This window comes from Neolamprologus brichardi, chromosome 22 (genome assembly GCF_056152115.1).
Source record: "Neolamprologus brichardi isolate AB-2024 chromosome 22, ASM5615211v1, whole genome shotgun sequence".
Taxonomy (NCBI): Eukaryota; Metazoa; Chordata; class Actinopteri; order Cichliformes; family Cichlidae; genus Neolamprologus; species Neolamprologus brichardi.
Genome location: NC_142124.1, coordinates 6,090,294 through 6,112,500, shown reverse-complemented (window position 1 = coordinate 6,112,500; position 22,207 = coordinate 6,090,294). Strand labels below are relative to the sequence as shown.

The window sequence follows — 22,207 nt, the reverse complement described above, 5'->3', positions numbered from 1 at the left end:
AAAAAGTGAAGCCAGCAGCTCTCAAACAATCCTGTCTTTTACTCACAAACACATAAAATGTCTGAAAGCATTTTGAAATAATTACTTGCAGAGAGCAAAGTTACGCTAACGAGGTTAACGAGTTAATCCCAGTTCTTTAAAAGTCTGTGACTAGTGATGAAACCGAACTGATGCTGATCTAAAGAGAGGAAAACAGGGGCATAATTTCAGAATGGCCACAAGATGTCGCTGTTTCACCTTCTAGTAACAAATAGAAACAGCAATCACTAAAGTAGACCATAATAAATAATTAATGGAGAGCACATAAACAATTTGAAGTTAAGGATATTTTGTTATATTACCAAGACATAAATTAATATTGTCACCAATGCAGATTATGCTACTAAGGATTTGGGGAAAATACATTAAAGTAAGTCAAAAAACAAAACATGAAGCTGATCCAGAAGATAAATTAATTAAAAAATGCACAGAAATAAAAACATAATTACCAAGAAAACCTGTAGAGCTCTTTAAACTGCTAAATAATAAAGCATTTAAAATACATTATTAATAGACATTGTTCCCTATGTTGTTGTTGCCTATGAACAAGTACTTTGACAAATAGCGACACCTTGTGGCCATGTGTAGTAAAATCATGACAGCAGTTTGGAAGAAAAACAAGAGTCAAGCAGCTCTTTTTAAAAAGATTATATATTACAGAAACAAGAATTTAAAAAAATTACTTACAGACATTATAAAATACTTTTTTCTTTTTTCAGCACCATATTTTTTACGTTGAAACGGCTTCAACACAATAAAAACAAACAAATAGTTGAGGTCATTCTCGCTGGAGGAGGGCAGATTTTTTTGGTTTTGGCTTTTTCGGTCATCCATCCTCCGGTTTCCTGCTATATATATTTTAAAAAAGCACAAACAAATAAAACCAGAACCCCAGAATTAAATCGCCCCATCATTTTTCACTTTCCATCCCACGGTGGCGGACGACCTTCGCCCCCTTGCCTCTCTCACAGCCTCTCTCTCCCCCGTGGTGGTTCAGTATTTTTACCGTCACAGCTCAGATCGATGCAGACTTTAAGTAAAAAGTTGTTCCGCGATTGCAAACCTGCAAAAGCCAACGAGTGAAACAGCAGCAAGGACAGGGACGTGACAGAGGTGGAGAGTCGCCGTTTAATCATTACAGTGGAAGCAGGATGTAACAGCACAGTACAGTCGATGCAAACACTAAGACGGGATCTTACAGTAACGTGTGGCCACAGATTCTTATTTTTATTCCGTACAAAAGGAGTTTGAACAGGGCGGAGCACCGCGGTGAGTTTGACCTTCAAGTGTCAGCTGCAGGAAATAAATACAAACCACATGTGACTGAAATATTGGTTGGTTCTTGTTTTTTAATCTCAAAGCACCCTGTTAGTTTTAAATAAATACAATAGAATATCACTATTTCTGTACAAATGGTATGTAATGCACATCTTCCCCAGGTACAAGCTTCATGAATTAGAAGAGACTACAGGAAGGAGTCGGAGTGGACCTTTGACACGTTTGTGTAATTAGCACCTTACCACACAGGTCAGTAAAAGCGTGCATTTTTATTTGCTGCTGCAGGAAAAACAGGAGGAATCTCTGAAGCTCAGACATGTTTAAACACTGATGGAAAACAACAAAGAGTCCAGACTCAGCGAACACCGGAGCGGCGTGGTGTTAGCGGCCTCGGTGAGGAGTGATTTAAAGAATCAGGTCTTTAAAAAAAAGGCACCAGCAGCATGCAAATACAACAGCACTGCATTTAGCACAGTTTACAAAATGAATGGCTTTGATTTCACTGATCACACGTGTCTCCTGCTTCGTGCATGCATCCCATCGGCTCAGCGCGGTCTCGCTCCTCTCGGGTGGAGGAGGGATTGTCCTGCACCTCGCCACACGTTAACCTCGGTGCTCAGTTCCCTGTGTTTCTGCCGCTGTCGTTAATTCTTTGGTTCCTTAAAGCGTAAAAAGATCTGAATGCTACTCTGTAAACAGCATGACTGAAGAGTCGCCCCTGATGACCTCACAAAGAGCCTCATCTACAGCTCAGGGGAACGTTTCTGACCTCTGGCGGTTCTTTTATGGTCACGTTTGTCTCCTGTTTTGCTTTCGTGTGATTTTAACTGCATCACAGATAAAGGCGGCTGCACGGGAGCCTCTCGCAGCCCAAGCGACCGTCAGTCATGCTGCCTGCAGAGTGAACGTAGATTAAAGAAGTGGGAATGAGTGTGACCCATTTCTGGGAGGAGATGTTGGATGGGGAGGTAGAGGGGGCATCAGAGACGGGGGCTTCGGACCTCAGGTTGCCGGCTCGCTCTCAGGTCGGTGACGTTAAAGAAAACACTGTTTTATGTTGAAGAACGCTCCCTCCTGGCTTTATCTTCGTCTCTCGCGGCGGGTCGAAGGTCTCCTCTCCGCGAGTTTTTCAGATTTCTCTCCTCTTTTTTTTTTGTTTTTGTGACGTCCATTAATTGTTGGGAGGATGTTGGTTTCCCCGGGCACGCACTTTACTCTGAGCGCATGTTTGTCTCACAACAACTGCATGAATATGTAAGTGTGTGTTTGTGCGTGTGTGTGTTTATATCATTTACAAATTAATTTACAAATTACTGGGCATGAATGTTTTTTTCATATATAAGTGTGTCTCTAAGTGTGTGTGTGTTTGCATGTATTGTGTGTGTTTGTGTTCTTAGGCTTGGAAACAAACAGGTCCCACTTCAAAACCAAACTGCTGGTTTTTCTCCCCAAAGTCTGACACCTTGATATCTCGCAGAGGAAGATGCTCCAGCTGTGGCGTGCTGATCTCCAGGACCGTCCTGTCGAAGCCCTTACGATACTGAGGAGAGACACAGAGACACACACGTCAGGAAACCTCAAAATGAAAAAGGTTTATAAAGTCTGTAAGTTGGCACATTAGGCTGAAGTTAGAGCAGACGTGGTTCTTCTCTTTATATAAAACAAACTCTCCTGTTGCGCCCGCTCAAAAACAAACAGCTAAACACTTCATAAAATCCTCTAAATGTTCCTCTTGTGTTTTGCAGCTACATGTGAAACTGTTTGTCATCATAGTGTAATTAGTGATCGTTCTCAAATTACATCAATTCAAAAGCACGGCAATTCTACAACCCCAAAGATCCCATAAAATGAAAAACTGTCTGTTATTGATGAGCAGAGATGGACAGTAACGCGTTACTTGTAACGCCTTACTGTAATCTGATTACTTTTTTAAAGTAACGAGTAAAGTAAGGGATTACTATTGCAAAAACGGAATTAGATTACGTTACTTTCCCGTAGGAACGCTGCGTTACTGCGTTACTAAAACCGTGATTTTTTTGCGAGAATGTCTCATGACACGTTCGTAACAACAGCTGTGTGCAGATCAACAATGGATCATATATCGAGTGCGGGAGAGAGTATGAGCGTGCAGCGTTTAAAGTGTGGAAGTACTGACCTTACTTTGAGTTTGATTCCATAAAAAGTGACAAAAACATTAGTGTCCGCTGTGCGTGGGAAGAAAACTTCTTTTTACAGCGAAAAAAACCCTAAACTTCCAAGCAAGCATCGAGTAGCTACGACGTAATGGGAAACTCACAAAGAAACTCGCAGATTCTTCCACTGACCGCGGCACACCTGCACCAGGGTAAACCTCCGCCTACCCTACTCCTGCTTTACAGGTGAAAATAGAGCAACAGGACCGCTAGTCTTTGACTTTATTTATTTTCTGCTGTGTTTTACACACACAAAAATTATTTTATGTGCTGGAATGTGCAGAAAATAGGTTTAAATGTTGCATATAATTACATTTTTACTTGATGCATAAAGTTAAAAGATTAAAACTAATAAAACAAGTTTTAAAAAAGGAAACTTTTCCATTTGATTACATTTTGTATGATGGATTATGCAGAAAAAGTAGAATTGGGCTGAAAGATCTATCACTTTATCACCTATTCAGGTTGTAAATCGTGTTTTTAAAAAGTAACTAAGTAACTAAGTAATTAATTACTTTTTAAAATAAGTAATCAGTAAAGTAACGGGATTACTTTTTGGGGGAAGTAATCAGTAATTAGTTACTGATTACTTTTTTCAAGTAACTTGACCAACACTGTTGATGAGGAACATGATACAGTGTGGGGTTAAACTCTCGTGTTTTCTCCAACAGCTCAGTCACACGACATAAAACTCCAACCTCTTTGTGACAATAAGTAAAAAAGTGGCTGCTCTCAACTTATGATTGAATGTTTTTGATCTCAAGGCGAACTGTCTCCAACCAATCACAGTCCAACTTGGACCGACTGCAGTCACTCTCAGACAGATTGGTGAAGGTTTGTCAAGAATTTTTGTTCATCTACAAACACAATTTGCCCAGATGCTGCAATTAACCTGAGTCAGTCTGCATCGATGAGCACAGCTCGTCTGTTTTGTGTTTCTTTGCAAACAGCAGACTCGACTTATCTGGTTGCATTTCTGGTTTAAACTATGCAAAAGTCTCGAGTTTCTCTTATTTCTTCATGTTTGTCTCGCTTGGAGTCAGACTATCTTTACATTTTTTAAGTTTTTCTTTGCACATCGTTTACTTTTTCATTACTTTCAGTTCATCCTTGTACCCGAGCATTTTCAGAGGGAACAGGTCAGAGTTCATAGATCAGTGTTAAACCAGTTAAACCAGTTAAACATTCAATCAAGAATAAAAAAGGCACCTGACTCAGCATGAATCAGTGTTCTGTCTACAGAAATCAGACAACTGTAGGCAGTTTGTTCCATTTCTTTGGCTGAATCTATGAAAAATTTAAAAAATGACACACTTTAACAGACAGAAAATCATATTTTGTGATTCCCAAAGAGCGACTAGTTGAAAACATATCTCAGCATGCTGTGCAGTGTGTCCTTAAAAAATCTGAGGAAACTGGACAAGATCAAAATAGTGGTGCTAAAAAAGTCCTAAAAAAACTATAGCAGCACCAAAGTTGCATAAAAGTTTTCAACTGACTGTGAGTTGTCGTAGACCTGCTCTCTGTCTGCAAAGCAACCATTTCCAAGGTAATGAGATCGCAATCATTTAAAAACACTGTTTTTTCTAATGTGCAACATCACAGAAAAAGAGGCAGCTTAATTCACTAGGACTGGATGAGGGTCAGACTAACTCTGGTCCATCATACGTGGTTACGATGGTCCAGAGGAAAGATGTGACCGCTCCCCATCACCTTCAGTAACACGGAGCCTTGAACAGGTCTGGATGTAGTTTTATGTGTGTGAACTCACAGAGCAGCCATCGATCAAGGCTTTGATGTACGGGTTGGTCTCATAGCTCAGCTCCTCGTCGTTGGCGCCCAGGAAGTGCAGCGCCCTTTGGTAGTTGTTCCCGGCGCTTTGGTCGGCCCAGGCCACGGAGCGGTGGCAGTGGTAGGTGAGGTTCTGACGGGCCTGGACGCTCAAGAGGCGCAGGAAGCCCAGCTGGACCACGCCCACGGGATCACCGTTGGAGTCGACGTAGGAGAACTGGGAGGAGGATGAGAAAGGAGAGGAGAGGATTTAATGATAAGACAACAAGCAGAAAAGTGTAAGAGCAAAATAAAAGGATGCAAACAAACGAAGGAAAGAAGGTTAAACAGGTCAAGAACTAAACTATTAAACTTTTAATTACTAACCTTACTACCAGTGGAAAACTGACTGTACCACGATCCTGGAGTCTCTTTGTCCCAGGAGCTCATCTCCACCTGTGACCACAACGATCCACGTCACACATTATAGTTAAAGTTTCATTTAAACTGTTTTCACACAGACAGATAAAAACTCCTTTTTTTTTAAACCTGGGCGGCAAATTTCCTCAACATTACTGCTCCGACATCTTAGTTTTATTATAAATGTTAAATAATTTTTTAGTTTTTTACATATAAATGAGAAAATAGAAACCACCACAAACGCTTCAGGAACCCAATTTAACCAAATTATTATGAGTTTAGTTAATAAACCTGTTTTTTGACACAGTTGTTGTTTTTTCCAGATTGCTGCACTGACCGTGTTGACGTCCTTGCTCGGGTACAAACATGTCTCTCCAGCAGTAAAGTTACAGAAGACCTTGAAGGAGTCTCTGGAGCAGCCCTGATTGGGGTCGATCCAGTACTCTCCTGCAGGGGGCGACAGAGAAAAGAGGTGAGAAAATGTAAAAGTCTGACTTTGACTCTTAAAGATGTTCATTCATCATCGTCCTGGTGCTGATATAAGTGCCAGGATCAGCTGCCAGGTTTGTTCTGGGTTTTGTGGTTTGTTACCGTCTTTGAGGTCCGGCTGGCTGAGGTTCAGGTCCTGGCAGGTGCGCGCGGGGCTGTCCTGAGTGCCCAGAGGGAAACGCATCGTCTCGATCTCTTGACGGAGGGAGTTGAGCGAGCCAAAGATCTCCTCCATGCCTTCGCTGCCCATCAGGAACTCGGTGCCGGCGGTGTCAGATGCCGGCATGTCAGGGTCAAACTCCGGCGCCAGCTGGCTGGCATCGATGGAGCGTTTGGACTTGGGACTCCTCTGGATGGGCAGCGGCTGAATGACCTCACCAGGTGGGCCCTGGGAAGCAAGTTTACATCATTAACTGCAGTTCAGAGAGCACACGGAGAAGATTTAAATGAAGAAAGGTGGAGTACTGACAGGAGGTCCAGGAGATCCTTGTACTCCTTTTTCTCCCTTTGGTCCAGCTCCTCCCTAAATCCAGCAGGAAAAGGAAAGAAGCATTACATCATCACATCGATTCATCTTTGAATTTTACTGACACTCATGTTAGCGTGGTTACTCACAGATGCACCCTTAGCTCCTTTGACACCTTGAGGACCCTGGAAAAGATGTCAGACTTTAATAAAACGGCTTCAATGACAAGTTTCAGGAGCAGGAGGAATGACGTCATGTTCCTGGAATAAAACAGCACAAATACTTACAGGAAGACCAGGAGGACCAGCAGGGCCGAGGGGTCCGGTGCCTCCAGGAAGTCCCTGTGTTACAAGACATGAGAATCATTTCCATAAAATAAAGGTTTCACTGCCTGCTCTTCATCATGTGACAGAGGTCAAACTTACGGTCTCTCCTTTGGGTCCAGAGGATCCGTGAGGCCCAGGAAGGCCTCGGTCTCCCTTCTCTCCCTGCTCTCCCGGAGGTCCGATGAGACCGATAAGACCTTGGTGTCCCTTCTCTCCCTTGGCTCCGGGGTCTCCACGCAGGCCGGGCAAACCAGGCGGTCCCTGCAGGAGGAGAAGCAGAGAAAGAAGAAAAGAGGACGAAAGCAGGAGGACGGACGAGAAGAGGAACGATGGAGGATTAAAGACGGCAGCAGGAGCAAAGTGCAGCGTCACGGAGCATCAAGTGCAAACTTTGTGTTTGTTCTTACCAAAGGTCCAGGCGGTCCTTTCTCTCCAGCAGCTCCTGGTAATCCTTGTTCACCCTGAAACACAATTATTAACACACTTAGTGAGTGAACAGCAACACATCAAACAACAAGTGTCAACCACAGTGAATTTGTTTAGTTGCTGTTTGAATAAACCCAAAAATGACTGATAAACTGAACTGACCACTGATCCCGGGAGTCCTCGAAGACCTTCGGTTCCCGGTTTTCCTGGTTGACCCTGAGGGCCGACAGGACCCGTCTTTCCTGGGGGACCGACTGCACCTGGATCTCCCTGTGAAGGGTGACGCCAAAGAAACACGATTAAAAGATTCCTTCTTTGCATCAGTAAAAGTTATCACAAAAATAAGATTGATAAGAATCTGAGAAAAACCGAGTTAATCATTTATTGTAGAATCATTATTAGAAATAAAGGGTCAGTAATCAGATGTAAACATAGTTTTGTCTTATCATCTGAGAGTTTATACTCACTGTGATCTGTGCAGATCATTTAGTAACTGAAGGACTCACCTTGGTTCCCTTCTCTCCCTGACGTCCCTCTGCTCCTCTTGCACCAGCAGGACCCTGACATGGAAATGAGGTAACAGTGCATCAGCGAACATAAGTGATAAAACACTGTATTCCTTCAAAGTTAATAAGCTTTCACTAAATCATATGAAACCATTTAAATACGACTGCAGGAAAGAAACAGAATAAATGTTTGATGGTGTCCAGGATGCTGCGCTCAGGTTGGGTGTTTGGGTGATGAATACTGGTCAGTAAACACAACGAGGCTGCGTCTCCTTATATGCTCAGGTAAATAAAAGGTCAAACTGCAAAACTCTGTGATTATTTTCACCCTTTTTCAAAAGCTGGAAGCATTAAAAAAATATTGGCTGCAAGAAAAACTTGCTACTTAAGTGATCTTTCACAGCAGCAGGTTGCCATCAAACTGAGTGATCTTACCCTCTTTCCTGGGGGTCCAGGAGGGCCGTTCTCACCAGGAGGTCCGGGGGTGCCCTGCGATAGGAGGCAGAATGAGAAGTTTGCCCATAAGATATCTAAATCTTATCAAGTTTGTATCTGTCTTGTGTGAAACTTGTATGAAAAGCATACAAGAGTGAAAACAGATAAGATCCCTTGAAAAATTATATAAATGAAACTTGTCTGTTTTGGATATTTACTAAAACAATATATGATAATAATGAGAAAGTGGCCACTTTCATGAGTCTTTTATAAGTTTTTACTATTTCTTTTCCATCTGGGTGAGGAGCTGGATCATTTCTAATCCTTCATTTCTGCATCGCTGCATCTTTTTTACTCACAGCTTCTCCTGCTTCTCCGTCCTCTCCTCTCTCTCCCTTGGCACCATCCTGGCCCTAAAAACAAAGACGATGATGTCAGAGGTTTTCTTCGGGTTGTTCGGTTCAGCACGAAGCTCAAACGTGCAGCGAAGAGGCTGAACTGAGCTGTCGGCAGCTGTGGAGCCACATTTAACATCTCTGCAATAAACGTGAATCATTCAAAAACGACACTTACTCTGGGTCCAACCTCACCAGGGGGGCCGGGATCACCAGGGAAACCGACAGGACCCTGAAATTAATACAAAAAGATCAATGATTAAACACAGTAAAGAGATCTGCGCTCGCTGATCTGTGCGGCAGTCTGTGTATGTTCTGGTGTGTCCGGTTCTCATACTGGGTTTCCTTTGGGCCCGTCGTCTCCTGGTCCTCCTCGTCCTCCGGCTGGTCCAGCAGTTCCAGGTTGGCCCGCCTCTCCCTTCTCTCCGCGCTCTCCACGAGGACCCTGTCCACAGAAGTACAGACCTCTTTGTTTACTCATGGATGATATTTAGATATCAGCGACAGCATGAGCTCTGATGCATCGGCTCAAAAAAGCATTAAGATCACACCGCTCACCTTCTTTCCAGGCTCTCCTACGATTCCAGGTGGTCCGGCCTCACCGGGCTCTCCCTGTGGAACAAATATCACATATTTTAATCCAGTTTTTCTGCATTTGGACACAAAGCTGTAAAAATATTCCTTCAGTACTGCACCTTCTCTCCAACAGCCCCAGGATTACCAATACCACCAGGAGGACCTTGAGGACCCTGAAAACAGACAAAAACTGATCAAATAATTTCCACCAACAGTTACTCGGAGGAAAAAGTGTCAGATAATCTACTTTAATTAACGCTGAATATGAGTTTCATGAGAATTTAATCTGCTAAAATTAACTTGATGGAAAAGGTTTCACAGAGGTTCAGTAAAAGCTCCAAACACTCACGTCAGCTCCGCTGGGTCCAGCAGGGCCACGGGGTCCTGGAGGGCCTGGAGGACCCTGGAAACATAAAGAGGATTTGGTTATTATCATCATTTTATTTATTTTGTTGCATTCGTCATTACCAGTTATTACAATATTCATGTGTTTGTGAAACTCACCATAGGTCCAACATCTCCCGTCTCTCCTTTCTCTCCAGATGGTCCTGGCAGTCCCTGCAGAGCAAAGGTCAAAGTTCTGGATTAGGAGCTTTGCACAAGAGCGATGCTCGAACTGCACGAGTATTTACATCAAATCCAACGTAAAGAAAGGAAGTGTTGCTGCTTTTTGACATTTTAAGGTTTTTACCTGGAGTCCGATGGGACCTGGGGCTCCTGGGAAGCCTCGGGTTCCCTCGTCACCTTTAGCTCCGAAAGGACCCTGCTGCCCCCTCGGTCCAAGATCTCCATCAGCACCCTGCACCACAGAAGAAGAAGAACAAGGACAAAAACAGGAGATAAGAACAGTTAATGTGCTGTTCTCCTGACTGGATGGGTCTAAACTAAAATCTGGAATAATCTTGTATATTCATCACATAACTAACAAGACCTTTATCAAATCTGTAAAGTAAAAACTGCAGCTATCATCAAATGCATGCACTTGTAATAAAAAGGAGTTTCTACTCACAGCTGGACCAGGCTGACCTACAGGACCGAGCGGCCCGGGTGGACCAGGAGGACCCTGCAAATAACCAGAAACGAGCACATGAACACAGAGAAACAACAATCATTAAGGAAGAAACAGCATTATTAGATCCTGATCGTCACCATCAGAGGTAAATATTAATCTCTGATTTAAGTCACTCACATGCTCTCCTTTGCCTCCTTTGGCGCCCTTCTGCCCATGCTCTCCAACCTCACCCTGAAACAATAAATAAAATTCATTTTATTTTTACGCTCTGAGCTATTTTGACTCTTGACATACAGGCACCACCTTCTGAGGTCAAATATTCACCCTGCAGCTTTTTAAAGATTCTTAAAAGTTTAGCTAAGGTGTGATCTCTGTTACTTAAGAGTTACTGGCCTTGTCTCCGTCCTCGCCAGGAACTCCAGCTGTTCCAGCAGGGCCGGGCAGACCCACAGGACCCTGCACTCCGTCCCGACCTGCTGGGCCAATGGGCCCTTTCTCACCCTGAGCAGGAGAAAGAGAGAAATCAATAATTGATATTCATGATTAGCTGGACAGACTAAATTTGATTAACACATCCAGACGACTCACAGGGACTCCCTTCTCTCCAGCTGGTCCAGGTGGGCCCTGAGGGCCTGGTCTGCCAGGAGGTCCGATGGGTCCAGCAGTACCAGCTGGTCCCCGCTCACCAGGAGACCCCTAAGAGTTACATGAGGTCAGCACCAACCACAGCAGGTTTTCATTAAGTGAATAATTAATTCTTAAGTTGGAAGAACGAGAAACAGATTTTATAAGTTTTCTCATAGTGAGAGACTTGAAAAATTAAACAAATACAATGATGGTTAACGTCCAAACTCGGAGTACGTTCTGTTCTCTCCTCACTTAACTAAAAGATCCAGATTTGCCTCCATTATTTCTGAACTATGAACATTTCTTTAAATGAGTTGTTTTTTAATATGAACAGAAACCTACAGCAGGTCCAGGAGGTCCAGCAGGTCCTTCGCCTCCCTTCAGTCCTCCACCACCCTGGAAGAAATGACCATGCAGGAATAATCATCAGACTCTTATTCTAATAACTGAGATAAGAAATGTTTCTTAAACACCTGGATCCTGGCTTGATGACATATGCTGGATCATTTATACTCACAGGGGTTCCAGGAAGTCCTCTCTCTCCTGGGAAGCCTCTCAGTCCTGGAGGACCATCTTTTCCAGGGCGTCCTGTGGGTCCAGGGTCCCCCTTGGTGCCCTCTTTCCCTGAGGGACCAGGAAGCCCCTGCTCACCAGGTGGACCTAGAGGTCCGGGATGGCCACGCTCGCCCATGGGGCCGGTCTCTCCTGATGGGCCCTGGAAGATGGACATGAAGAGGGTTGAGAGAAGAAGAAATCAATGATGGAAGGAAGAATGCAAAGCAGCAGGGTGAAGTGTGTAAGTTGGCTCGTGATGTGATTTACTGTAACAGTAACAGTATGTGCACCACGATGAATGAACTCACCTGAGGTCCAACAACTCCAGGAGGCCCAGGTGGACCCATTTTACCTTGGAAACCCTGCAAGACACAAACTCAGTTAACAGTTTATCTAGAAAACAAAGACGCTCAGATCTGAAAGGCAAAAACGTGTCCTCTCATAACCATCATCACAGTCTGAGATGAAGAAAAATCTGCTGTGATGACTTTTTTTGTTTATTTGACACACAAATAATTCTTCTCCATAAATACAGATTCAAGCATCTCTGTGCATTAAATTTCACAGATCACTACTTAAATACTTCAGACAGACAGAAGACAGCAAAGCTGGGAGGAAGACATGCAGTGGACCCACATCTATGGATTAGCCTTAAGGCATATGGGACACCTGCTCCACTCAGTGAGCTCAGGTGGAGGCACTTTTAAGAAAGAAAAATAAATAAATAAATAAATAAAAAATACAAATTTAACTTACAACTTCTCCTCTCTGTCCGGGATGTCCTGGCAGGCCATCCTTTCCTGGTGGTCCCTGTAATAAAACAATAAACTAATTTTATCAAACTGTACAAAGTACCTCAGTTTTTTTATTAATAGCTCAGTGATGTCACCCTGAATTTGCAACATTACTAAAATCAGTCTGTAAATGAAAACGTTTACTTACAGGAGGTCCCTTTGGTCCGGGGAAACCATTGGCTCCCTGAGGTCCTGGCAAACCCTGAGAAATCATATGTGGTGAAGTAAGAACATTAAATACACGACTCAAATTGAAAAGTAAGTTTTTCCAAGCAGGACACACTTCTGTGAACGTCAACACTCACCCTCTCTCCAGGAGGACCATGAGGTCCATCACTTCCTGAGGTTCCCTGACAGGAGCAATAAAAGAAGAATGAATTAAATACAAACTCTTCTTTATTTAAATTATTTACAGGCAAAAATCAAAAGCAATAAATGTAAATGTTATCGAGGGTTTTTAGGCAAGTCTTGTTTAAAAAAATCCAGCTCTGACATGTTTGTTCAAATATTTATATAAAGATGAGATACGAGTAATTTCTTTCACACATTCATGTAAAATATGAAGTGAAAACAGGATTCATCAGTAAATCACAGTGGACAGTTTGTTTCAGGTGTGCAGACAAACCTTTGCTCCTAGTTTCCCCGTGGCCCCCCTCGGCCCTCTCTGCCCTCGGGGGCCCTGATGGTCAAAAACAGCACGTATAGTTAAGTTACTACGATACACACAAATCATTTGAAGCAACAATTAAACAGCTCTGTGTTTCTGCTGATCACCAGAGGTTACACTGATGATGGGTGATGTACTGATAGGTTATTCTTTAACGCTGTGAGCAGAGCAGCTTCTAAACCCTGAGCATAAGAAACAGAAAAAGTACCGTCGGGCCTCTCTGTCCTCTCGGACCTGGTTTGCCGGAAGTACCCTGAAGAGAATCAGACACACAGTTAACATTAAACATTAGTTATAACCTGAGAAATTGTATCCTTGTTAAGTTTAAATGTCTGAGTTTTGATGTTAATTCTTCCACAGAGACGTCGTCTTACCCTTGTTCCCTTCTCGCCGTTTGAACCAGGGAATCCTGGGAATCCAAGAGATCCCTAAAAATAAACCAACATGTCAGGATCAGCTGTTCCATCAGGATCAACCACTGATTCTGTGCTAATGAAAGGCTTGTGCTTCTCTTACCTTTGGTCCTTGTCTTCCAGGATATCCAGGAACTCCGGGTACACCGAGTTTACCCTGGAAACAAACGACGACGTCGTTAATCACAGCAGGTGTGACTGCGTTTTCTAACCTGCTTCACTACAAACCAGCTAGTTATGACTGATTAATGCTGGCATGTAGGTGAGAAAGCTGAGAAGCACTTAACATGATGCACAGGTGTAACAGTTACATTATCTTGTAATAAAGTTCATGTTATAAAGTTAAATGTCAGGTTTAATGGAGAAATTCACATCAATAAAACATAAAAAAAACCCCTCAGATATTCAAATAAATACCTGTTTCAGATCCCAGGTACAGGTAAAATATAATTCTTACACAAGTTTGTTATAAAAGTATTAAATGATGGTCTGAATAATAAAAAATAATTACTTTTATGCAGTCTTGCTGTAATTAAACAGTTCATACCTTCTCACCAATCAGTCCAATAGCTCCAAGCTCACCGGGGGGTCCAACACGACCCTTTGGCCCCTCCGGGCCGTCCTCTCCTCTGGGCCCTGATACTCCAATCTCTCCCTGTAAGAGATCAGAGTGGAAACACAGCTGTGAGATTAAATCTGTGCTGTACTCAAAGCAAGTATTAACATGGGTTCGATTAAAAACCTGGACCATCCAGTCCTTCATTCAACCATCTAGTGTTACATTAAAGAATCAGCCAACTGACCAATCAGCTGCTTCGTTATTCAGACTTTACCCTCTCTCCCTTGACACCGAAATCTCCTTTAATTCCCGGGAAGCCGTCTTCTCCCTGGCAACAAAAACAAATAAAAACACAATGAATAGATGTTCATGACATCAACCGTGTTTTTAATTATAAAATGCAGTCACATGATATCTCCGTTTCCCTTTTTTAATCACCAAATGTTCACATTAACACGATCTTATTGTGTAAATGTGATATTTATTCATTTACCTTTTCTCCTTTGTGGCCTTTCAGGCCGCGGATGCCTTGTTCTCCCTGTGATCACAACAATTTCATAATCAAATCATTTGCATTCTAATAAATCACATGTAAAAAATGTCTTTGCTAATTTCTTTTACGACACATTAAAAATGAAGTGCAGTGACCTTGACGCCCCGAGGACCAGGATAGCCGATAGCTCCCTGAGGACCGTTAGGACCCTGCAGACCAAAGAAAGCAGGTTTACAGCACAACACGCACACTGTGGTAACTACGACCACAAGGACAAAGCTAACAGAGGTTACAGGTCTCCTGTTAGGATGGGTAATAATAGTAATATGAATTAAGTAATTAAAGTGATGGAGTTATGGCACCCACATGGTTTCCCTTGGTGCCAGGAGGCCCCTCCTTTCCTGGGTGACCCTGTGACATGAAAACAGAGAGTTTAAGGCTTAGAAACGACATCAACTAGCTTTAGGTGGTTCAACTTAATAAACAATATAAAGAAAGACAAACATACAGGAGGCCCATCAGCTCCAGGCATTCCTGGGAGACCTGGTTTTCCTGTGGGACCCTGGAGAAGGAGACAAAGCGTATATAAGGTCAATAAATGCTCCTTATTTGAAATGTCTCATATCTGAATGAAGGTCAATTTTCTGCTTCGTCGCTGACGAGTACGACAGACTTACATGGTTCAAGTCTGAGTGAGAGAAAAGTGCACTGATACAGAGAACGAGTGTTATTCTATGAGACTCAGAGTGCTGATACCACTGCTCGGTGGGGAAAGTGTTGATGCATAATTTCACTTTAGTTTCAGAGATATTCATGCTGTCACTGTCACAGCTGCAGTGTCTGTGGGTCACCGAGCTGTAAGTGGTTGTCGGGTTATGAGAGTGACTGCAGTCTTCATGCAGGCAGCTGTGTGCTGTGCATGAGGTAAACCCTGCATTTGATATCAAACTTAATTTAGAAGATTCATTTTTAAGTGGAATAGCATAAGATCATAATCTCTGACAATAACCATCATATTTTCACCGTAAGAAGTGTGAATTTGATTGGTTATTATAATTCTTAAGCATCCAATAGACTCCTGCTGTAACAGGTGTTTAAAGATCTCTTCCTGACAACAGCACATCCGACTCTCTTTGTTTACTTTCTCAGTTTCTTCACTGCAGTATTTAAATGTCAGAGTTGGAGAATAGAGTTGAATAATGTAATGAATTAATAATATTCCAACTATTATATGACTGTTTATTGTTGAATACTTGTTTAGAGCCAACTTTCATTATGTAAATGTACTTTAAATAGAGTATGATGAATATCTAAGGTCTTACTTTCTCTCCTGGGGGTCCGATGGCCCCCTGAGGTCCCGGCATTCCCTGCAAAAAAAACCCAAAACACCGTGTGACCTTTAATCAGTTTATGTCATTATTACAGTTTGAGCATTAATCTTTCTTTTTATCTTTGTGACCATGTTCCTGCATAGCTATTCCCATACATTATCACGTATTAGGTACGTGATAATGACCAGGTGTTCTCTCTCACCTGAGTTCCTGGGGTTCCCTGCTGACCTGGAGGTCCTGGCTCACCTTGGGGACCCTGAGAGACAGAAACAGAAGAGGAGAGAATAACGATCAGCGCAAAGTGAAGGAAAGAGGAGGAGGAGAGAATCTGTCAGGAACTAGCTAAAAGAAAAGTTTTGTGTTAACATTATGAGTTCTGATCTTAAATGTTTAAATACACACGATAACAGTATAACATGGAAACTGTTACTGACCAAGCTTCCTTTGGGACCGTGGGGTCCATCGTTTCCTCGAACACCCTGAGAGAAGAGCGAGAGGAAGAAATTAAAAACGATTCCCCATAAATGTCTAAATGTCAGCTTCTAGTCAAAGCATTCAGGGAACAGGAACTGAAAACATCATCTCTGGTGCTTTGCTCAGCATCACTCATAGAAAACGAAACATCTTGATGTCGATGCAGGTTTGTCTTTGTGGGCATTTTCCTACTTAAAGTGCAGTCGGCTAATTTTACACAAGTCTTTGGAAAAAAGTGCACAAAGTGCTCGTCTGAAAGCGCTTTGTACTTAAACATGTTATAAAATTTCAAAAAAATGTGAGAGTGTAAGGTAATAAAAAGTGTTCACTGTGTTTAACATTACATATTTAAAATCTGTAAGAAAAATACAAGGAACAAAAACACTGATGTTTCTGCTTCTGTCATATTAAACTGATGGAGTAAACTTCCCTTAAAGCTAAAACTTTACTTTAGCAGAACAAACAGAAAGTTTAAATATATCATGCATTCATTTTTTTACATGTTGGTATTGTTTTGAGGAGGCTGTGGGAACATCACATGTTCATTTTTAGATTTGGGATGAAACCGGGTTACTGGCTGTTGGTTCAGGTGGTGCTGTGGGTGCTCAGTGGTCAGAGTGGAGTAAAACAATGCAGCCAAAATAACAGCAGAAGGCTGGGCGTGAAATCGCTTCTACTCACAGGAGGTCCGGAGATTCCTGGAGGACCTTTGGGTCCAAGCAAACCACGAGGTCCCTGCAAACACACAAGGACACACAGGCGTGAGACGCTCATGCAAACCAAGATCATTCACTCACACATACTATTGTTTTTAATGGAAATGAAAGGAAAAACATAAACGAAGAGAAAGTACAAATATATGTGCAGAATGAGCTATTTAAAGAGGTAATCTGCATTCTCCTTCTTTATCAAATCTAAAAGTCTGACCTACAACTAGCTGCATAAAAAACACAACTCCCTATTTCAGTGATTCTAAAAGCACGTTGGCTCCTCCGTCTTTGTGTTACTGCACCACATTATTAATTACAGTAAAGATCCCTAAAATATCATAAAGGTGTGATGATGATGAAACAACAGGTGCAAAGGTGACCTTGTTATGTGAGATATTAAATCAGAGGCATGTATTTTGGGAGGCCATTTAAAACACAGACAATAAAAGCACGAGTAGAACATAAATAGAAAATAGTGGGAGGTGTAGAATCAGCTGGGCTGTCACTGAAACACTCACTGGTTCACCTGGGAGACCCCGAGGTCCAACGTCTCCATCATCTCCCTGCAAACACAGAAGAAGAAGCACGTTATGGATGAAAAGATGCTGATCAGCAGTGACACAATATCTGAATGTAATATTAATATTATAATATTCGCAGATCTACGTACCCGCTCTCCGTCCTCTCCTGGGCCCCCTGGTGGTCCCAGTGGTCCAGAGTCACCCTAATAAAATATAAGGATGAAGCAGATGTAAATAAAGTGGTAATAAAGATAATAACTGAAAAACAATCATTGTTTTTGAGTCTGTTAGACGTACCCTGTGTCCTTTATCACCAGGCAGACCAGGAAGACCATCGAAACCACGGTCACCCTGTGAAAGACATAAACATTACTATTATCTCACTGTAGAAAGCAGAAATGCATCAGAAACGATCTCAATACAATAACAATGAGCACACGGCTGAGGCCTCAGGATCCATGAGAAAGACTTTGATACAGCTGAATAATCAGGGAGAACAAACTGACTGTGTTCAGGTTTTGGCACCAAAATGACACCAGTATTTAAATTTTAATATCATTTCTTATTGGACCAATAAAAAGGCTACGGAGACAGGGTGGAGGCTTCAGGCTGGTGGTGTTGAAATAAAGGCAGTGAGGGTACCTTAGCTCCAGTCTCTCCTGGCATTCCTCTGGCACCATCAGCTCCAGCGCGGCCCTGCGAGGAGCAGAGGAAGAACATGTTTAAGTGAACCTACGTTTAACCCTTTAAGACCTACCATAGAACCAAGTACGCCAGAGCTTATATTATATTTTTACATGCTGTGGAGCCATTTTTCGGAGCATTTCAAGTTGCTATACATCAATGCAACCATTATAGCCCAGATTTTAATAATATGTCTGCATTAAGTGCATAGTAATTACATAAATTGCAAAAAAGTGCAATAAACTACAAAAAAATTTAAAATAGTTTTTGCTTTTTTAACATATATTTCTAGTTAGAGAAATTTAAGAGGCTTATCCCTCAAAACTGTAAATACAAGTTGCACAAAATAGTTTCCCACCACAGGAAATTTATTTCAAGTGTCTTCATAGTTTTATTTTTGAAATACACCAATTTCTATACACGGCAGGAAAAATGAAAATAAATATTATAATGCAAATTTGCAAAAAAACCCAGCATGTGCATCAAAATAAACTATTTCCAGCAGTGCAATATGAGTCCTAAGCATCCCAGAAACCACACAGAAAGTCAAAAAGTCAAACATAACTTTTAAAAACACCAGTATAGGCTCATGAGGCCCTGATAGTAAAAAACTACATTTCTGCAAAATGACGTCACTTCCGGTTTCGGGCAGGTTATGGCGGACATGCGATAGTTCACGCTGATGGACGCAGGAAGTGTTACAAACAGCTGATCGGATCGGCAAAGCGTGTTTCTGGAATATTATGTTTTTGTTGCTGCAAGCGCTTTTTATGCAGTTTTTGCAAAGCTATATGTGGAAGGAAACCGTGACCGAGGACAAGCTGATGGCATAAGATGTAAGTACAACTCCTCAGGTTTCATATGCAAAAAAAATTATTGCGCTAGCTTACGTGGTTGCAGAGCTACCGGGATTTAAAAATAGTTACGCAAAACGGAGCGTGCTGCTCTGACCGGTTTTAAAGGGTTAAAGACAGCTTAAAGAGGAGCACAGGTGAGCATCTGGATGGACAAAAACCAGCTTTAAGAGGTTTTAAAACTTTCTGGTGACAGCCTGACCTGCAGGCCTGAAACGACACCTACTCTCATAAAACTTAAAAAATAAAATTTACAACAAGAAGTGATACACATATCTTAATAAAAATGTCAGCTGTTCATACTCACTCTTCTTCCTGCTTTGCCTGGAGGGCCCATCACACCGTGGGGTCCCCTTGGACCCTGAAAATAAACCAGAGGCCCGTCAGAAGTGCCAGTTATAACTGTGATCTCACAGACGTGGGCTGAAAAGGTTCACTTAAAACACAACACAGGAGTAATAATAATAAAGTCATTAACAATTTTACACACAGCTGTTGTTATTTACCTGAGGACCGGGGTCTCCAAGCTCTCCCTTCAAACCAGAACTTCCTGGATTTCCCTGAAAGAGACTCAATCGTCTCAGTCTCATTTTACTAATGATGTCATATACACTTATAGAACAGACCGATTATTATGATCCAAATGAAAGGTAGCATACCAGGGGTCCAGGGCGTCCGGTGAATCCCATTGGTCCAGGAGGCCCCTTCAGAGCCATCTACAGAAAACACGACAGCTCCTTATAGCAGAGATTCAGGAAGAAACTCTGTTTGCAAATTGGTTTATGTTCCCTGGATAAGATCATCGTCTTAACGTTCACAGAATACCTGCTGTCCTGTTTATAACACATCCTCTCTGTTCTGTCTTATTTTGATTCTGAGTTTTCATAACATAAATAGAAAAACGAAATAATTAACAAAGTGCAGTTTTTAATAAAATATTAGAAACAATCTCTTTCACAAAAGGTGACAATACCAACAAAGCATCAGTAATCCACTCATAGATAGAAAAGCTGAAATAAAAACTCATATCTGACCCTGGCTTGGGATAAGATGGCTGCAGCCTGAGCCTCCTGTGCAGACACGACCGGCCCCTTGTCTCCTCCACTCTGCCCGAAGCGGAACTGCAAACACAAACAAACAGACTCAGACCGGATCAGTGACAGCGACGCTGGAATTACTCTAACACATATATATATAAAACAAGGAATAAACATTTGAATAAACAAACAACTCAACATCTGAGAGCATTCCTGGAGACTGACAACTTTGAAAGACCCAAATCTCGATGCTTATAAACCAACACTGACAATAAAGAGTTAAAACACATTCAGATCTGGTTTAAACAAAACATTTACCCAAATATGACTCATATTTATAGCTATTCTGATAGTTTCCATAATCAGTAAAGGCTGAAAGGTTAAAGGTGACTTACAGGCAGCATGAGTGAAGTTCCAGGAGGTCCAGGGACCCCATCAGCTCCAGGAAGACCAGGCCTACCAGGAGTGCCCTGCAGGATATCAGAGGGGCAACGGTGAGTCGGCCAGTATAAGAATTTAAAAACATAAACAATTCAGCTCCTTTTGTATAGCACATGTGTAACACACAGATTCAGATGCACGCTTCAGATAAAGGAAAAATACTCACCCTCTCTCCGGGGTCACCGACAGAACCAGGAGGTCCAGAAGATCCAGGGGGTCCAGTGGGACCCTGCCAGATAAAAATTAAGAGTTCAAATATTTTTTGACAGAAATTGAGGATTTATTTTTTAAGATGGAGAAAAATAATATTAACTTACAGGAGTTCCCTCAGGTCCTGGAGGTCCTTCAATCAGCATCCCCTGCAAAATCCCAAATAAAGTAAAAAGACAGACAGACAAACCATCAGACGTCCTCCTAATGTCTACTCCATTAATCCTCTAATGGGTAATGAGCAACACTTCAGAACGTTTCTTAACTGGCCTCACAAGCTACAGCGCCACAAATATCTTTGTAAAGGTAAATGTGTATAACTACAAGGTTAACTGGCCACTTTGTTAGGTACACAGGTCCAGCTGCTTGTTAACACAAACATCAAATCAGTGGTCTGAAAAAGAGAAAATATCCAGCGAGCGCAGTTCTCTGGGAGAAAATGCCTCAATGATGTCAGAAGTCAGAGGATAATGACTGCTTCAGACTGACAGCAGTCAGTTAATCACGAGTTACAACCAAAGCATCACTGAATGCAAACTGTGTCGAACCCTGAACAGATGAGCAGACCAGGCGGTGCACCTGTGAGCTTTTAACAGGGAACTACAATCAAAACTGGACAACTGGAAAAATGTTGCCTGGTCTGATGACCATGCAGGAAGATGAACCACAGAGCTTTTTTTTTTGGAGTTTACTGTATTCACATGACCTCCACAGCCACCAGACCTCAGTCCAACAGAGCACAGAGGATGTGCATTACAGATGTGCAAATCTGCAGCAGCTGTGTGACGCTATCATCACCAGAGTCTCTGAGGAATGTTTCCAGCACCTTGCTGAATCTAAAGAATTAAGGACGTCCAAACTGACTGTAACAAGCAGCTCCTAACAAAATAATTGGTGAGTATTTCTTGGATTACTGTGAAGAACAGGATAGTAATGGGAAGGTTGCCAGTGCAATTCCCTGTAGCTTCTGGTAAAACAACCCCCCCCCAAAACACCCGGTCAGGTAAAACTGTTGAATTGACTCACAGGCTCCAAGACAGCAGGATCGCCTTTCTCTCCTTTCTGGCCTCTAACAGCAGCCTGAGGAAAACACACATGCAGTCAATAACAAGTACAGACACACACACACACGAGGCAGAAAAAGTGTGCACAAAGACACTGAAAGCAGATTTCAGTGTTTTGACTGCATGCACATACACATGTATCAAACATTATCGTTCTAGAGTTGATAAAAGAGTAAAATAAAATGAAAACCTGCTCTGCTTTAATTAAAGTGTAACTTTGTATCCAAATACCATCGATTCAGCAGCTCTCCAAACTGTTGCTCCATGACTTACAGACGTATTTATGCACAGATACAGAATCCTCTGAGCTGGGCACCAAAATACAAAGACATATACTCAAAACGACATTCAGGGCGAAAGATCACCTCTGAATGCCTCTTTATGGAGCATATGTGACAGTATAAGTTACTGTAAGGCTCAATACACACACTGTAAAATCAAAC

At 42.2% G+C, this 22,207-nt stretch overlaps 2 protein-coding genes across 7 annotated transcripts in view; one reads left to right on the top strand and one right to left on the bottom strand.

The window, feature by feature from the left end:
- hsd17b8 (hydroxysteroid (17-beta) dehydrogenase 8) overlaps nt 1–1,813 on the top strand; it is a 7,582-nt gene extending 5,769 nt beyond the window's left edge. The window contains exon 9 of the mRNA XM_087834740.1: nt 1,603–1,813. Within this exon, the coding sequence (XP_087690866.1) occupies nt 1,603–1,721 (119 nt within the window). The 3' untranslated portion in view covers nt 1,722–1,813. The remainder of the gene's footprint in view (nt 1–1,602) is intronic.
- The window catches only part of col11a2 (collagen, type XI, alpha 2), a 45,365-nt gene continuing 24,724 nt past the window's right edge, over nt 1,567–22,207 (bottom strand). For all 6 annotated transcript variants that reach the window (XM_087834690.1, XM_087834693.1, XM_087834695.1 and 3 more), the window contains 57 exons: nt 21,727–21,780; nt 20,808–20,849; nt 20,657–20,719; nt 20,445–20,519; nt 20,047–20,133; nt 19,672–19,728; nt 19,519–19,572; nt 19,320–19,373; nt 18,117–18,170; nt 17,772–17,825; nt 17,624–17,677; nt 17,472–17,516; nt 16,925–16,978; nt 16,204–16,248; nt 15,972–16,025; nt 15,761–15,805; nt 14,947–15,000; nt 14,805–14,849; nt 14,594–14,647; nt 14,439–14,483; nt 14,220–14,273; nt 13,934–14,041; nt 13,490–13,543; nt 13,348–13,401; nt 13,182–13,226; nt 12,932–12,985; nt 12,612–12,656; nt 12,455–12,508; nt 12,269–12,322; nt 11,821–11,874; nt 11,475–11,672; nt 11,300–11,353; nt 10,919–11,026; nt 10,724–10,831; nt 10,508–10,561; nt 10,328–10,381; nt 10,010–10,117; nt 9,823–9,876; nt 9,668–9,721; nt 9,438–9,491; nt 9,301–9,354; nt 9,080–9,187; nt 8,921–8,974; nt 8,707–8,760; nt 8,348–8,401; nt 7,913–7,966; nt 7,569–7,676; nt 7,388–7,441; nt 7,080–7,241; nt 6,942–6,995; nt 6,804–6,839; nt 6,658–6,711; nt 6,291–6,576; nt 6,037–6,146; nt 5,667–5,735; nt 5,281–5,517; nt 1,567–2,857 (listed from right to left, as the gene is read on the bottom strand). In XM_087834690.1, the coding sequence (XP_087690816.1) occupies nt 2,711–2,857; nt 5,281–5,517; nt 5,667–5,735; nt 6,037–6,146; nt 6,291–6,576; nt 6,658–6,711; nt 6,804–6,839; nt 6,942–6,995; nt 7,080–7,241; nt 7,388–7,441; nt 7,569–7,676; nt 7,913–7,966; nt 8,348–8,401; nt 8,707–8,760; nt 8,921–8,974; nt 9,080–9,187; nt 9,301–9,354; nt 9,438–9,491; nt 9,668–9,721; nt 9,823–9,876; nt 10,010–10,117; nt 10,328–10,381; nt 10,508–10,561; nt 10,724–10,831; nt 10,919–11,026; nt 11,300–11,353; nt 11,475–11,672; nt 11,821–11,874; nt 12,269–12,322; nt 12,455–12,508; nt 12,612–12,656; nt 12,932–12,985; nt 13,182–13,226; nt 13,348–13,401; nt 13,490–13,543; nt 13,934–14,041; nt 14,220–14,273; nt 14,439–14,483; nt 14,594–14,647; nt 14,805–14,849; nt 14,947–15,000; nt 15,761–15,805; nt 15,972–16,025; nt 16,204–16,248; nt 16,925–16,978; nt 17,472–17,516; nt 17,624–17,677; nt 17,772–17,825; nt 18,117–18,170; nt 19,320–19,373; nt 19,519–19,572; nt 19,672–19,728; nt 20,047–20,133; nt 20,445–20,519; nt 20,657–20,719; nt 20,808–20,849; nt 21,727–21,780 (4,206 nt within the window). In that variant the 3' untranslated portion in view covers nt 1,567–2,710. The remainder of the gene's footprint in view (nt 2,858–5,280; nt 5,518–5,666; nt 5,736–6,036; nt 6,147–6,290; nt 6,577–6,657; nt 6,712–6,803; nt 6,840–6,941; nt 6,996–7,079; nt 7,242–7,387; nt 7,442–7,568; nt 7,677–7,912; nt 7,967–8,347; nt 8,402–8,706; nt 8,761–8,920; nt 8,975–9,079; nt 9,188–9,300; nt 9,355–9,437; nt 9,492–9,667; nt 9,722–9,822; nt 9,877–10,009; nt 10,118–10,327; nt 10,382–10,507; nt 10,562–10,723; nt 10,832–10,918; nt 11,027–11,299; nt 11,354–11,474; nt 11,673–11,820; nt 11,875–12,268; nt 12,323–12,454; nt 12,509–12,611; nt 12,657–12,931; nt 12,986–13,181; nt 13,227–13,347; nt 13,402–13,489; nt 13,544–13,933; nt 14,042–14,219; nt 14,274–14,438; nt 14,484–14,593; nt 14,648–14,804; nt 14,850–14,946; nt 15,001–15,760; nt 15,806–15,971; nt 16,026–16,203; nt 16,249–16,924; nt 16,979–17,471; nt 17,517–17,623; nt 17,678–17,771; nt 17,826–18,116; nt 18,171–19,319; nt 19,374–19,518; nt 19,573–19,671; nt 19,729–20,046; nt 20,134–20,444; nt 20,520–20,656; nt 20,720–20,807; nt 20,850–21,726; nt 21,781–22,207) is intronic.